At 46.9% G+C, this 16,645-nt stretch overlaps 1 protein-coding gene and 1 long non-coding RNA gene across 3 annotated transcripts in view; one reads left to right on the forward strand and one right to left on the reverse strand.

The window, feature by feature from the left end:
* hipk3b (homeodomain interacting protein kinase 3b) overlaps positions 1 to 16,645 on the forward strand; it is a 46,236-nt gene that overhangs the window by 12,363 nt on the left and 17,228 nt on the right. For both annotated transcript variants that reach the window (XM_048262442.1, XM_048262441.1), the window contains one exon: positions 12,507 to 12,630. In XM_048262442.1, coding sequence (XP_048118399.1) covers positions 12,507 to 12,630 — 124 coding nt within the window. The remainder of the gene's footprint in view (positions 1 to 12,506; positions 12,631 to 16,645) is intronic.
* Positions 12,819 to 13,886, reverse strand: LOC125306872. Its single transcript, XR_007195619.1, has 2 exons — positions 13,513 to 13,886; positions 12,819 to 13,184 (listed from the first exon to the last, which is right to left on the reverse strand). It is a non-coding gene; the product is annotated as an uncharacterized LOC125306872 (long non-coding RNA).

Below are 16,645 nucleotides of genomic sequence, written 5' to 3' on the forward strand. Positions count from 1 at the left end.
AGTGCAATGCGTTCTTGATGTTTCTCTTCTTAAATGGAAACGTCATGCTCCTGAACAATAAGACTTAACAGACTTTCAGGTCTGTCATCTTGCCTTCAGAAAGCCCCCATGATCTGTCATGGCTGTTGGGGCGCCTTATATAGGCTGGTTGTGGTCTTCAGCTTCTGTCGTCACTGTTGCTTGTGCGCAGAACATTTTGTGTCGTCGAAGTGTGACATATTTCTCCGATAGTGCTCGTCTTCAAACTTAAAGGAGCGCCTCAGATAGGGAAGTGAGATGACCGGAAGGTTTTCGAATACAGATGAACGGCAGGAAATGCTTTGGATGCTTCATTGTTGTGGTTTTGTCATTGGGCTGTATACGTTAAAGCTTAAAGAGGTTTGATGTGTGTACTGTGGTGTATACTGTCACATTTGAGAATGTCTGATATAAAAACGGATATTTCAACACTACAGACACACACACACCCATTCAGAAGCATACACGCAGACACATGTACTCATACTTGCATACCACAGACTGTTCCGCTAATTCAGAATAGCCCTGTTTCATTTAACTTGCATTAGTGAAGCAAAATATGTTTGCTTACTGTAAACCTTACTATTAACGTTCTGATGTTCATTTGAGGCGGCTACTCAGCATTCTGTCTGATGTCTCTTGCCAACCAAATTAGCCAGTTATACTTGATTGGTCCTTCAGTTGTGGCCAAAAGGCAATGAAGCTATAGGAGGATAAAAAATCTTTACTGTGCTGATAGTATTGTTTCTTAATCAGATTTTTCACTCTGGTTACTCGTGGGTAGTGGAAGTTTTCACAATGCTACCAGTGGCAGATAAAACATTTGGTTAGGCTTGTTCAGCACAAATGAGTTTTTAAATAGATGTCCGGTCAACCGTGCATACTTTTTCAAAGGCAGCTGAAACAGTCCGTTGGCTTGTTTTTTTTTTTTTGTTGTTTTTGTTTTGTGGTTTGTAGTTTGAGTTGTTTACAGTTTGTCATCATAGAACTTCTGCTAGTATGCCCTTTGAGAGTCAAGCTAACAAGCTGTCATTTCTTTACATAATAATACATAACTGCCACCAGGTATTCCACATATAATCCTAGCTATCCACTCTAGCGTAGTGACTGCTGGGCTCTTATGACGCAGGTGGTGAGGACCTGTGCCATCAGCTTAACAGCCCCACTGCTCGTGGATGCGGTGTGCATGGATGAGTCGACCTATCACTTCAAGAACCCCCTTCCAATCATTACATTCCCATCTTCCAGGGCTTCCCCACCCCCCACCATTGACCAGCGCGTGACATGATGGTGATCCTCTCCTGACACTAGCGGCTAGAGCTCCAGGCAAGGGGTGGGGTGGTTGGCGGGTGTGGGGGTGTAGAGTAGAGGGGAGGTGGGCATAGCCCAAAATAACCAGCGGGAGGACAGCCAGAGCCGCGTTGACTTCTATAGATGGTGAGGCTCGCTGGCAGCCGCGGGGAAATGCTGGAGAGCGAGAGCGGGTTCGCTCCAGCCAGCCACTCAAGGTCAACGTCCTCCAACGTCAGCTGTTTTGTATTTGCTTTCAGAGAAGGGGAATATACTTAGCTTTCAGTTGGACGGGGGTTGGAGGGGTGGGGAAAGAGGAAGGCAGGAAGGGGTGACTCGAGGGTGGAGGATTTTGAGGGTGCTTTCAGGGGCACCCTGAAACTTTGAAAGGAAAAGCAAAAGACGCTTTAGCCGGAAATCACATTAGCTCAAAATCAGTGGCATTAGCAGTCCACCCATGCGTCTGTCTCCTTAATTAAAACCCTAATATGAGGGTGGTGTTGATGACTAGTTGTGAGAATGCATGATTAATTGCTCCCTCAAGGTTCCAAAAAGAATTCCACTTCATTTCATCTCTTTTTTTTTTTCTTTCTTTAAGACCAGAAAAGTTCTGGAATCTATTAAAAAAAAGAAATCGGACATGAAAGCGTACAATTATTGTCATTGAATTTGTTAAAGGCACTTTTTGTTCTGTCTTAAATGTGGTTCGTTTCATTAGAGGTTCAAAGAAATCTGTTGAAATGTCTCTGCTCCTCTGTGTGTGTGTGTGTGTGTGTGTGTGTGTGTGTAGTGTGGGGGGGGTTAGTGTGTGGTTTGTAAGTTTGTGTGTTCAGTTTGCGTGTAGAGCCAACATGTTCTAGCACACAGTGCACTTATCAACATCTGAACTCAAACTGATAACTGATTTGCTGTTAAACCATTTCCTCATCTAAAAGTGACAGTTGACCTATGTGTGTGTGTGTTGTAGATGGAAAAAAATCAGCACTTTATCTTTGAAACTTGTTAGCATGCTGTAGATTTCCTTAAGTCTGGTGTTGTGTACATAAGAGGTGACTTGCGTCTGGTTCTGCTGAGGTGCCATGTTTCTCCGAGAGGCACCCTCATCAATCATTCATCAAGACCTGCCATTCAACTTGCTTATGTTGGCAACGCAGTAAACAAAACCAATCAGACGATGTTCTACAAGGGCAACAAGGCACATTTATCCGGTCACTTAATTTATTGTCTTTTTAAAATGTTTGTTTATGTTGGGAGTGCTGAGGGTGCCAGTGGCGTATTATCCCACAACCTCAAGGTTGGTTTATCCTCCATCATTGCCAAAGGGCTTGAAACACACACACACACTACATGAGTCCTCTTATTCAGTCCGTTCCAGCAGTACATTTCACATGTAAAGAAACAACATAATTTTTGAAAATGTAGACTACAATATAAGCAACATTATTTTGTAGCTAATATTAAAGGAAGCCCATAGGCTGCTGTGTGACATTATTGAAAAGACAAAACAAAACACCTAACCAGCACTGCATCATGTTTCAAGGCCTCTAGTTGTCATGGGTGCAGAGTGTCAAGGCTTTTTCAGTGCTTGGTGGGGATGTTGCTGAGGCCTCTGTCACTAATAACTGGTAACAGATAAGGAAAGACCAGCTGTTCGTTTTGAGTGGCATGACGTCACTTCCTTTGGGTGTGTTTTCAATGGGTAATTTATTAGCACAAATAATTCACAAAGCACAAATCTTTTGATTGACTCTGAAAAAAGAAGTGACATTATCTCTCACATTTTTTTTCACTTTATTTCTCATTTATGGTCTTACCTTACCTTATTTACCTCTTCTAAAACTTTGAAAACAAACAAAAAAAAGATTATTAGCCTTGCCAGTTAAAGAATCTTGCCCTATAGCCTGGTTTAGATGAGAAGAGGAACAAAATGGCCCATGTGGGGGTGGACCCTGTATGTGGTCTATGACCAAGGCAGTTATGCCCCATAGATGAATGAGTCTCTCCAAGTCATGCCCATAAGTGTTTTAATAATGTAAGACTTTATAGGACAAAAATAAACAAAACAAACCTTGCGACCTTGCTGCACCTAACATGGGTATGTATTGGTTGCTTTAGGAATGGACTAGTAGGGATTTGATTATGTTTACCTCAGTGACCTGTTGATAGGCCTGTTAACAGACTGCAAAGTAGTGTTTGAATGTGCGGCAGTCTGTTGCATGCCATGATGGGTCAGCAGTTTGGATTGTGGCTTTGTCCAATTGGGGCTTCTATATTTGAGCTCTAGCAGTGTTTTAACTCTCCGCATAATGTAAAACAAATCTCTCCTAGTGCAGCGGGAGAAAGCATTTGCATGCCCGTATGAATACCAAGTAAGCTGTCGTGGTTAGAAATTATGACCTGTCAATTGCTTACTGCCTAATGCGTAGTCAGTTTATAACCAAAGCTCCCACTAGCCAGATTGATGACCTTTTCAGTGGTGCCAAACATATGGAGTAGTGCTGACGGATGTGGAGTGTGTGTGACACTGTCACTATGAGCTAGCTTCGCTATGTCTAACTCACAGAAGCCAGAGGTTAACAATAGACATCGTCCACACAAATGCCCCTGTTGGATTCATATTCAGCCTATGGAAACCACAAGAATAAGCATCAGAAAAACACCATGTTTTGATGCTTATTGGGATTTTCTTTCTTTCTTTCTTTCTTTCTTTCTTTCTTTCTTTCTATTTCTGTTTTGTATTCTCTTGTTCTCTCATTCCCTCACCTCTCTCTCTCTCTCTCTCTCTCTCTCTCTCTCTCTCTCTCTCTCTCTCTCTCTCTCTCTCTCTCTCTCTCTCTCTCTCAAAAGTGATTCCCAGCAGATGTGAGAAAGGCCTTGACTCCGCCTGAGTTTGGGGATCGGGGAAGGGCACTCTTGGCAGGAGTGTGGAGTGCACTCGCTGGAGACCATGTGATTACTGGTCATTTATTTTAACAAGGCTTGGTTTCCACTGCCTGGTGGGAAGCCAGGCAAGTAGCAAGCCATTTCGCCTGACCCCTCATGGAGGAAGTTTACTCGTAATGGAAATTATTTTACACTAATGCATCCAATATTCTTAGACGTTCACTTTGTTTTTTTTGTTCTTTTTTTCCATCTCTGCATGTTCGTACACTTTTTACACGTTTGAGGTCATCCTCAATTTCCTTTAAATCCACTTAGAGGTTAACAAGGTAACACTCTCCAACAGAGACTTTATAAAAACGATTTTATTTTTTAAAACTCGGCGAACTCAGGAAAACTGACCATATCCTGAAACTCTTGCCATGGTGGAGTTTCTGCAGTCCTCACCTCTTGTCCTCACTCACCTGCTGAATATCAACGATGTTTGTGGTGTGTTTATGTGCGCCCCCCTCTCTTCCCCTCTCACTGCGGTTTGGAAAGAACAGACTTCCTGTTGCCCGTCTCTAACTGGAAATAGCAGTCGGGGCTTCAGTGTAGTGAAGCCTGGGGTTTTTCCAGTAAGCGGGAGGACTGATTTGCAGTAGATTGAAGAAGAAATGTAGTATGTCATTAAATGGGAGTAGGGGAGGTGTGTGTGTGTGTATGTCAGTCAGGGTGCACAGAAGCTTTGTAGACATGGTACCAAGTGCCTCGTTAGGCCCCAGTGTTTTGTCTGCGCTGGGTTTTGATTTAATTGAATACTTTGTGCTCCACTGGGCAGCGTGATGGCTGGGCTTTGTCGCGGCTGCAGCGCCTCACTGAAGTGTCCTGGTCGGCAGGAACAATGAATGGCGGAGTGAAAATGTGCCGCTCAGGAGAGGGAGGAAGCAGCGGTCGGCTGTGGCGTGCAAAAGACGGGGGCCTCTCTGTGTTTGGCACTCGCGGTCCTTTCCTGGGTTTTCCCAACTGAAGAGACGCCTGGCTCCCCCTCCTTCTCCCTTTAGAATTGAAACGGCCTCACTAATGCACTAATAAAGCCAGGACCGTTAGAGAGGCCACCATGTGAAAAATTATGTAATTCGACTTCCGTTAAACCGCTTGCACAGACTGAATGGCGGTAAAATAAGCATGAAGATACTTAGTTTGACACTTTTTCTTTTTCTCCCCCCGTGGCCTTTTCACGCCAAGCTGTTTGGGGCTCTTTACTGTTCTCGTCACAGAATGTGCTTTTCCCCTTTGTGCGTCTGAGTGAGCAAGCCGGGCTGAAGTTGCATATCTGTTCTGAGCGCGCAGCAGAATTAGCCTTAGCGTGTTTGGCTTTTAGAACTGAAACGGAAGTGGCGTCTTCTCTCTTCAGGGAGAACATTCAGAGTGCATCTTGTTCCAGCTTGTTGAAGGGAGCAAGAGTGTGAGAGAGAGAGAGAGAGAAACTGAGACAGGCAGGGGTAAAAAAACTTCTGTATTATGTAATTTATTGAACGGGCGTATGCTAAAATGCATGATGAACAAGACGTGTTAGAACCATAGGCGGCTGTTTTACGTCTGGGTGTTTTTGTCTGCGTAATGGGTTATCTTTTGCACATTCATGTTTGTTTTCCAGATCCAAAGGGCAACTTGTGGGCCACCGTGCCACAACAGCAACCATTAATCTCGCTGCCTGTGAACCTTGAACCGTGAATCTTGTTTGCTGCATTGACTGCATTGAACGGCCGCTCTAACCTTCTCTGTTTTTCCATGTTGCGAGAAAGAGGAACTAGATTAAATACCGGTGCTCAAATTCTTCTGAAACCCCTTCTGTATTTTTTTTTTTTTTTTTTTTTTTTCAATCAAATTTTATTTAGGAATGGACTAGTAGGGATTTCTTGCCTGTCCTCATCAGCTCAAAATAAAACTGGGAAAAGAAAAGCCACTTCATGCAAACATTGATGTAAATGTTTTTGCCTTCAGCCTTCATTATCCTCAGTGTGTGTTTTTCCACAGTGCTTGTGGGGGGAAGACGTATCGGCTTGGTCTGGTTGGTGGCTGTGGGGTGGTCATGTAAGCCCTACTGACTGGGTGGAGTCCCTCTGTCCCGGTGAATAATTTAGACCACAGTGGGAGTTTGGGGCATTATGTTTCCCAACATAGACCGCGCCAGGCCTGAAAGAAGCTCTTGTGTCATTTAGAGGTAGATCGGCTGGGGGAAAAAAAAAACAGTGGAGGAGTTGTGCTGCAGAACGGGGATAAATTGGGGCACCTTATTTTTTTTTTGTTTTCTGGTGGTCACCGTGACTGTGGTCGGTGTCAGTGCTGACATAGCCGATCTACGCCTCCCTCTAAGACTGGGCAGTCCTGTCACTGAGTCCTTCTGGGTGTTACTTGGTACCTGGATCAGATCACATTGGGCAGTCAACACAGACGAGAGGACTATTTCTGGGCTATGAGATCATGGCCATGAATAAATAATGCCTATTTAGATAGTCCCACAGAGGTGCATAGGCCTCCAGCAAGCTGACTACATTCATTTTTTTGCGTGTGCGTATATGTTTCTGTGTGTTTGCAGGGGTGTTATCTGTTTTGCTTTGTGGGGCAATCTGTTATGCAAATTTCCTTGCTTTTTTAAAAAAAAAAAATGTAGTACTACTTTTCCTCAAAAGGTGTCTGTCTCTCATTCTGAGCCTTTTAATATGAATCGGTTTCATTTTAGCTTTCACTATCTATGGCCGTACGCGCAGTAGTGAGGTACTGTTTGCTCTGCTTGTCTATGTAAATTAAGTGGACAGAAAGGGGTTGTTCTCGGTCTGGGTATAGTTTTTAGCGCTACCTTTGATCTCGTTGGCTGTGCTTTGGCAGTAATGGGAACCGCGCTAGTAATGCTAGGCCCCTCACTTCTTCTCGTTTTTTCCCCCCGAAATAGCAGCTGACCGCGTCTCTGTCTGTGGGATATCAGCGCAGCAGATGTTTGTAGTGAGTGACGAACCGCCTTCCTTTTTCCCGGCTTTTCAGAGACTCCTTCCCACAAGGTCATGGAAAGGAAGTGCTCATCCCCCCCCGGTTGTCTGCAGGATCCGGTTCTTTATTGCGCGTTTGCCGGTTCCCAGGCCTGCCGCTGAGCTCGTGAGCCCTCGCACAGCACGCCACACACTCTGGAGCGCGAGGCAACAAGCCACCCATCAGCAAGAACTGCTGCGCCCGACCAAATCAAGCCCTATAGCCGGCGCAGCGAAAAAGAGAAAGGCGCGTTTGCTCGTCCGCTCCACGGACCAGTGGTGCTTGTTTTCGTACCAGGGTGGATCCCTGGCACTGGCCCGCGGTTCCGTGATGTGGCGTATTTCAGTCCGTGCCCAGTTGGCTGGGCCAGATGCCTGCGCTCCGATTTTGACACCATGGAGTGCTGCTGCTAGGCTCAGCACTTTGCTTCAGCTCGTTGGCTTTAGCCTAACCCCAGGCACACAGGGGGAAATTTGGTCCTTTCACTTTGCTGCATTATGCTTGTTAGGCTAGTTTGTGAAGCCCTCGAATGTTTACCCTTCATAAAGGAACGCTTGTTATTTGAGACTGCTAAATGTAATGTTAATCATGTGAAGATGTTATGCCGTTATCGCCCTTATCTTCTGTTTAACATGCAGTTATGATAAAACGATGTAGACTAGTCTGATTATTTATTTACCTCCTTTTAGTTCCTCCAATTTAGTTATAGCCTCATCATGGTTTGGCAGTGGGAAAAAGTATGGCCATTTTTTATTGTGAGTTTATATTATACCGGTCACATCTGAGAGAAAAGGAACTTCTGACCCTGTATCTGAACAGCAGATGAGGAACTCTCTCTCTCTAAAACCTCCTGATGTTGTGCTGGGGGGTGGACACACTTCATGCTAAGCTGTGAAGTCCTCAGCATTAGCAAGGGCTCTCTATGAAATGGCCCCAGCTGCACTAGATTAATAAGCCACTCTCTGGAAGAGCTGAACTGACTCGGAGCATATAGAGTCCATTAGCCTTCAACTTTGACGAGAACACTGAGCCAAACAGCAGGCTAACAGTGTTAGGGATCCATTAGTCTGGTCTTGAATGGGAGAAGGTGGGTTGGGAACGCCTGAAGGTGTGATGATGAAGCATGATGCTCAATGCTCCTTCCTTTCAGTGTTTGTGATACAGGGTGTGACTATCTTGGGAACGAAAAGCAGACGCCTGCAGATCTGTGGCTGTCAGAGAGCACAGCCTCCCTCCCCCCGGTGACTTTGTTGATGTCATTAAGAATAGCAGCTGATTAATGTCTTTCATTTGAGAGGTGCTAGACATGGCATGACATCCATTGACATCCATTCAGAGACAGAGAGAGCAGTGATGGTTCACCTGTTAAGTACAATGAACACACACACACACACACACACACGGAACAGCATGTGCTCAAGCATTGTTGAGATGTCCTCCCCTCCAGTGTCTTGATGGCCCTTACATCACATTCTCCAGATAAAAGGAGTCACCAAAGAGATGCTCTACCCAAAATGAATGAGAGGAGAGATGGAGGGTTTTTTGTCGTCATGGCAATGAGCACAATCTCATTGCAAACTCATGGCGTAAACCCCCCGCCTCCAGCTCCCCCCTCTCCCCATTTGTTTTTCTCTCCTTGGCTCTCTGCTCTGATTAACACCTCCAAAGTGGACTTTGACTCTGTGTTGACTCAGAGCTCCCCTTAATGTTTTTACTTGGCTGTGGATAAGCTTCCCGTGGACACTCGATCCCAGGCTTACCGTTCAGATAATCAGATACTGTTGCGGCAAACTTCTCAGCCACACCTCAGTCAATTCCACGGAGTGGCAGGAGGAAACCTCCACGACTCTCTCTGCTAAGAGTCACATCCCCTCCCCCAGTTATACTAGTCCTAGAAAGGTTTTCTTGTCTGTGCTAGTGGTATCTCATGACATGAGGCCCTGGCTTTTTGAATGTTCATTTGTGCCAAGGTCTAAAGGAAAACCTTTTTTTTCCTCTTGAGAATGGTCTGACCACTCTTTGCTCCCTCTGCACCATAGTTGTTCTAAATGGGGCAGAAGCACCTTCTGAAGTTGACAGTATTATCTGTGTCTATAGCAAGCCGGTGCTCACTGGTTGTATATAGGCTTTAATGACAGTCCACCCCCGCTAACTCGCTCTTAATGAGCCGGGCTAGCACTCCCGAGCGTACTGCTGAAGGTAGCTACAGAGCTTTTGTTTTCATTACTTTAGTTTTAATTAGTCTGCTAAGGAGGATCTTATGGGTCTCTGAAGGGGTATCAGCTAACCCTGTTGCAATTTGTTTTGTTCCCTGACTGTTCCAGGAGCAGTATATAATCCTTGATGCTGTCCTTGCTAATCATTCTTGTGGCCTAAATGGTGAAATTTCTTACCTTTTGGTGATTTGACCATAATTAAGGACTTGCCTAATGTGTTCGGTGCAAGTAGCATATATCACCTTTGTGAATCTATCAATCCATTCCAATTTCAGCAGAAAAGTACATAGTTGTTCTAAAACTTTGTTAAATAAGTTCCCTTCACAGAATTTATGGGCATGTCTGTTTGTTTCATTGGATTGAATTGATGTTCTCATCTCTCTGAGCTACATTTAGATCTGGTGACAGGCGGCACGCTGCTCAAGCTCCCTGGTGTCGATGGAGCATTTTCTGTGAAAGCTTGCTTGTGGTCTAATGCATAAATAAAGACAACCAACCACAGCACACAAACGCGCAAAGCCCTGTATTAAGAAGACCCCAGTGTAATTTCTGATTTGGAAACCACTTCATGTTGAGACCTGAAGCTTATCACATATGCACGTATGCCAGCTGCAGGGCCAACATGTGTGGTAGTGGTACTAGAGTGGGCCATGTAGGTACTCTCCAGAGGTGTGTGTGTGTGTGTGTGTGTTTGTTTGTTTTCAGGCAGGGAGACAGGCAGACAGAGGCCCTCTGTGTTTCTGTGAATTTTCCAGCCAGGGTTATGCAACCTCTACATCCATATTAAAGCCCTAACAGCATATGTTAAGCCCTAACTGGTTTTGCATGCGACCCTAACAAGACACCTCATGGTGATCTCATTCTTTAACCCTCTCTCTTGATTTTCTCTCAGCCCAACTCCCTTTTTCTCTCTATTCCCTTACACCCCAATTCCGTGGAATTGCCTGTTTCCTATGAGGTGATGGCAAGGCTGTTTCGAGTTCAGTAGATGTGAAACTCTGTGTTGTCCGACCATGTGCCTGACTACACAGAGATGTCTTATCGTTCATCAGGGACATCCAACCTCAGTAGTGGTACAGCTTTGAACATTCCATCCTCCTTTTAATGTGCCCAATCTGTGGCAATAGGACATCAGCAGTGCTATCAGTCTCCCTCAGACGTAGAAATGGCTTAAATTATTTCCATCTGTCCAGAAGGGCAGAGAGCCATGGACACACCTGGCTTAGAGTCTTCCAAGGAGCTCTGTGTGTGTTTAGTGTGGGCAATAGGCAAGTTTTGGATGGGACAGAGCACAGCATGTACCATTTGGAATGGAAAGACATCTTTTCCTTCTCTCTCTCTCTCTCTCTCTCTCTCTCTCTCTCTCTCTCTCTCTCTCTCTCTCTCTCCCTCCCTTCCCTTCCCTTCCCTTCCCTCCTGCTCTCTTTCCCCTGTTCTCTTTTTTCTGTCTGTATGTCATCTGGCCTGTTGGTCACAGCCCTCTGTGTTCCATTATTCCCATTGGATTAAGCGTGTCTTTTTTTATATATAGTCCAGTGAATAAAGAGGTTAAACTATTGAATGTTTCAAGGCCTCTACAGCTGTTGTTCCCCTCCCATTTATATCCCAGCTTAGCACAGCTGTATGAGACTTAACTTTGCCAAGTTGTTTGTCTACGTGTTTGCTTCTGCGTCTCTGCGTTTGGGAGAATGCACCCTCTCACGCCTGCATATTGTGTATTCCAGTTAACCTCAAAAGATTGAACTCACCAAGAAATGCCTCCTTGGGCTTTCGAAACGCTATTGCTCTGCTGAGTTATTGGTATTCACATCTATAATGGAAACTCTAGGCAGGACATCCGAGATCCAACGGCTATGAGGACTAAAGCCGCATGCTGCGGTTGAATGTATGTATATATGCTATGGCCATTTGTCTCTCCAAAGGCATTCCTCTCCCTCTCTCCACACGGAAATAACTGCTTCATCTGTCCGCCTTTAGGCTGCCGGCCGTTTTTTAACACCCGGTATAATTACTCTTTGCAGATGACATTTTCATTTCGCGAACTTCTCTTTCGAGCTCAGGGAGGGCCCCTGAAATGCATGTGGAAAAATGCCATCACGAGCCGAGGGTCTGTTCCTGTTCTTCTGCGGTGCATATGGAAGTGGCCCGCACAGCGTCGCGTCGTGCCGGAGGCCAGGGTTCGTAAACCTCTGTGCGTTACAGCGGTGGGGCCGAGTCAAGCCTCTCTAACGGGAGTAATGGCGGAGAGCCGCTGTCAGACTGACTTAGCAGAATGAGCGCTGACACCGCTAGTGCGTCATTGCTCCGGCAAGCTCACGTGGAGCGGGTGGGTTAATACCACTCAGAGGGATCACTGCCGCGATCTGTCACTAAGCAGCCAGGGCTTCTCGCGTCGCCATGGTCACGCTTATGTAAAAGGCCGAGAGGGAGACAGACAGCGGGAGAGCGGAAGAGGTAAAAAAAGGAAAAGAGGTCAAGCCAGAGTGGCTGGGTTTGGAGGCCATTGAGCTGGCTGGCTGACCTGCTAACCCTTCATATGGGCCACGGAGGGCAGGGAGGGAGCTCAAGCCGAGGCTCCAGGGAGCGTCACGCAACCTCCAGTGCCCCACAGCCTGTGGTGTTCTGGCTGCGTCATCTCAGATTTATTCCCTCCAGACGTGTTTAAGTGGGATGCTGCTTCCATCTGGCCCCGTCAGTGCCTTCACATTTCCCTGCCGGACATTAGGTCTCGGGCCGTAAACCTTAGCCGCTCGTTTGTTTGGTGCTCCCTTGTCATGACTGGTCGTATAACACCGCATCGCCCTACACTAAAGTGAACCACGTGATAACCTGCCAGACGCTACCCCGGGGCCACAATGAAGCGCCCAACGTTTCCAGAATGAAACGCACAGGCCCACTCCCGCTGCTGCGGGGCTGTTCTGTGTTGGCCAGATGCGCTGGTGGTGGCGGTGGGTGGCGCGGGTGGCAGCCACCGCAGCAGCAGCAGGAGTGTTCCTGTTTTGCCGGTGAAAGGCCAGAGCTTCACGCCTGTTAACTGTTGTTTGGTTTGTTTTTGTCCCCCCCCCCCTCCCCACCCCACCCCCTACTCTGCAGGGCTCCGGAGATCATTCTGGGGCTGCCGTTTTGTGAAGCCATAGACATGTGGTCGCTGGGCTGTGTGATCGCCGAGCTCTTCCTGGGCTGGCCACTCTACCCTGGGGCCTTGGAGTATGATCAGGTAAAGTTATGGTACACAAACACATGCCAGCACACACACACACACACACACACATACACACGTGCACACACATACACACACACACACACACACACACACACACACACACCATTTTCTCCAAAACCCGCAGTTATTCGATATAAAAGATACAATGATCAGATCACACATTGAAAACCAGTGACATCAGGTCGGATTTGATAATATGTAGTTATTTGCAAAATACCAACACAGTATCCAAGTATTGTTCAGAAATGCAACACACACTTTCCCATTGTGAAAAAGCTCGCACACATATCAAGGGTAGGGATAACCTCACCTCCTCCAGACACAGAGGCATAGTGGTGACTGCTAAACAGCCTCAGGGGGAGCTGAAGGGGTAAAGGGAGACACCTGTTTCCAGCCATTTTATTAATGCTGTTTTTATCTCTCGGCTAGCAAGCGCCTTGTCCCCACCGGTGTCCTGCTGACAGTGATCTCAGGCAGCAGGCAACATGTTTTTTTTTTTTTTAATTCAGCTGGCTAGTCACTGGAGCAGGGAAAAATTCTCCACAGGTCTGGAAAGTGAAACACAGAAGTAGAGTTGTCACGACATCAGATTTTCACTACACTATTATCTTGACCAAAAGATAATCATCTTCTGTGTTTTGCTCACTTTTGGCAATTGCACTAAACACTAAAAATCACACTAAAAATCTGAGTGCAGACAGTTGGGAAACAATAATTTACAAAAGAATAATGACACTACTTAGGCCTAATTGGTTGGAAAAAGACAACTAGATTAACTGATGAAAATAATGAATTACATTATCATATTTCTATAGCACAATATCAGTTGTAAGGTGGTGAATCACAGTACTTTTTAAAGAAACCCCCCTCACCTACCTCATCGTATGATGGTCTGTATACTCATTCCTGAATGCTTTGCAAACAGTCTTGCAGCAGAGTTGCTCAGAGACCTAAGGTAAAGGTTTGTCCGTGGGGCCTTGGCATGTGTCAGTGTTGATGAGCTTATTTTCCCATGGTGTGTTGATGGCACTTTGGAGCTCTAATCATACAGCCCATCCGCCCACACCTACACTTCTCCTCTCATGTCGTACCCGAGACAGCAGCTGGCCAGCCCTGCCCTAGCCGCAGAAGCTCACAAGCGTATTATTAGCACGTCTCAGAGCGTGGCATAGTGCAGTGGCACTAATAGCAAAGGCACCTGGCGTCTGAAAACGTCCAGAAGCATGTGTTCATAATCTTTCACTCTGTCACTCTGTCCCCCTTTCCCCCTTTTTTTCTCTTTCTATCTCTCTCTCTCTCTCTCTCTCTCTCTCTCTCTCTCTCTCTCTCTCTCTCTCTCTCTCTCTCTCTCTGTCTCACTATCCCTCTTCTGTCTGTCTCTCTCTCTCTCTCACAATCCCTCTTCTGTCTCTATCTCTATCTCTCTCTCTTTCACACTTTCATCTCCTCTGTTTTCCCCGAACCCAAGCTATCTGTTTCCAGCCACTCCACATCACCTCATGCTGATGTCATCTATTAAAGCGCGAGTTAGAGCGTGAGCTGGCTGGAATTTGCTGCCAGGCCAACACAAACCAGGAATGAGATGCCATGATTTCTCTCTCTCTCTCCCTCTCTTTCTCACATTCTCAGTCCATTTATGTGTGTCTTTTTTTGTCTGTCTGCTCTCTTTCCTCTTTCCCTATTCTCTCAGTTCTCTGCTCAGTCTTTCTCATTCTCTCATTCAGTGCTTTCTCTCTCTCCCTCTGTTTGTTTTTTTTCGGTGTGCATGGTTACACTGACTGGTCCACAGTAGAAGCTTTTTATTGCAGGCAGATGCCATTAATTCAGTAGTCTGACATTAATTCTATTCAGCCTAGTGTGTCTACAACGAGGAGCTCACTTGCGATGTTATGGGGGGGTTGTCCCTTCCCCACACTCCTGCTGGCAAGGAGAGAGAGAGAGGGGGGGTTGTGCAGATAGGGAGCGAAAGGGGGAGGTAGAGCGGCAACTGACGGGCAGCAACAGGCCTGGATTAGCACACTGTTTCTGGGGAGGGCATGTTGCGAGAAGATCTCTCTCTCGGAATCCCCCCGAGAGGTGGGGGCCCTGTGAGTGGGAGCAGGGGGGTGGTGTGATACCAGAGAGGGGAGGAAGGTGCTGGATCCTCCCTCACACCCGCTGTGACCATCAGCAGTACCTTCACCACCACCACCACACACACACACACACACACACACACACACACACACACACACACACTCACCCCTAGCAGTGTTTCCTGTGCAAAGTTAGCGTATGGGGCTTTCAGGAATTCAGAAAATGCCATAGGAATGCACCCCTATGTTCAGGCCCTGCCCACTCTCCACACGCATCACACCACGTTGCGTTATAGACCTGCCTGAGCAGAGTGTGCAGACGCCACAGTATTTTTACTGCCCAGCATCATTTTTCATGCGCCGCCCCCCCCCACACACACACACACACACACCCATCCATCGACCCTCCCTACTCCATGCTAACACCACCTCTGCTCATTGCAGTGGGGGGGATAACTGAACACCTTCGAAAGCGAATCTGGGAATTTACGGTCACACTAAAAATAAGGAGCGTGTTTTCACACGGACAGATCAGCATATTCCGAGGGGAGCCTCTCCTTGCAGCCAATGCGTAGCTGTGCTGCCCCGTGCTGCGTCTTGTTGATTTGCCCTGCGAAGGAAAGAAACAAGGATAGGAGGTAGATTAATGTCCCCACCTCATCATAACAGTAATCATAATAATAATAATAATAACACTTTTATTTATAGCACTTTCAATACAACAAATGCGGATCTCAAAGTGCTTTCTACATCAAAATAGAATAGAGTAAATAAAAATATAGGCCTAGTAATAGATCACGCAGCCTTCAGGCAGTACGCATGATGCTGCTCTCTACGTGCGGATGGAACACCGTGTCCTTGAACAGACCAACCAGGCAAGTCCTGATAGCCTGTTAAAGAGCCGTGAGAGCAGAGCCGTGAGAGCAGAGCTCTGGACGCGCAGATCAATCTCTCTGACCTCACGCTGGAAAAGCAGCTTGTTTATCAGCAAACCGGTGGACTTCTGGACACGAGGCAGCGCTCGCAGAGCTACAGTTAGCATTCCTGAAGGCCTGAGCGATCTCACTCTCTCTCCGACCAGACCTCTGACTGCTCTGTACGCAGCGGCTGCAGGCGCTAGAATCAACTCCGTGACGCAACCCAGTTTTTGAACGGAGCTGATGAAGAAATTATGCAAATGGACGGCTGCGTGGGAGACCCGGGGGTAATATTCAGTTAGCTCCGTAGCCAGATGGCCGGGAGCCGAGGGTAGGCCCCAGCTATTTCTCATTAGCTTGCGGTTAGCAGAAATTAAAACATATTTCGAGACCTGTGAGTAGAGGGGGCCGGGGGGTTGGCATGGGGAGCTGTTGAGCTGTTATTAGTAAACAGGCGTAGATTCGTGCGGCGGGTCATCTGTCCTGCAGGGCCCCCTGACCTACGGAAAGCTCCGCGCGCGCTGGAGTGTCGGTGTCGGTGTCAGGCCCCAGAGGTCAAGGTGGGCGAGCCAGTGGTAAGGGACACGGCCATGCCATGAGGCCTATAAGGCAGCGGGGGGTGGGGGGGTCCAGTTCCACCCCACACAGCAGAATGTATTAATAACTTCCCTCCCAACCACCCACTTCAATGCCACACCCCCCAACGATCCCAGCTCGCTTTCCCTGTCAAGGCCCAGCTCCATCAGTAGCCTGTCAGCTCAGCGAGATATCTAGCCTTCCTGCAACATTACGACAGCCCACCAGCGGCCCTTATAGATCATCAGACATACCGTCCCTGGAATGTCCCTTATGACTGTGAGCATATACATTACGTGTTTGGGAGAACGAGAGAGGGGGGGATGTAACCATGTGCTTCTGTACATGTGTGTGTTGTGTTGTGTTGTGTGGGTGGATGAAGGGGCGTTGGCTGGAACTTTCAGAAGATATTGGTTTCGTTATGACTGTTGCTTGGTTGAC

This window comes from Alosa alosa, chromosome 14 (assembly GCF_017589495.1).
Source record: "Alosa alosa isolate M-15738 ecotype Scorff River chromosome 14, AALO_Geno_1.1, whole genome shotgun sequence".
NCBI classification, from domain to species: Eukaryota; Metazoa; Chordata; class Actinopteri; order Clupeiformes; family Clupeidae; genus Alosa; species Alosa alosa.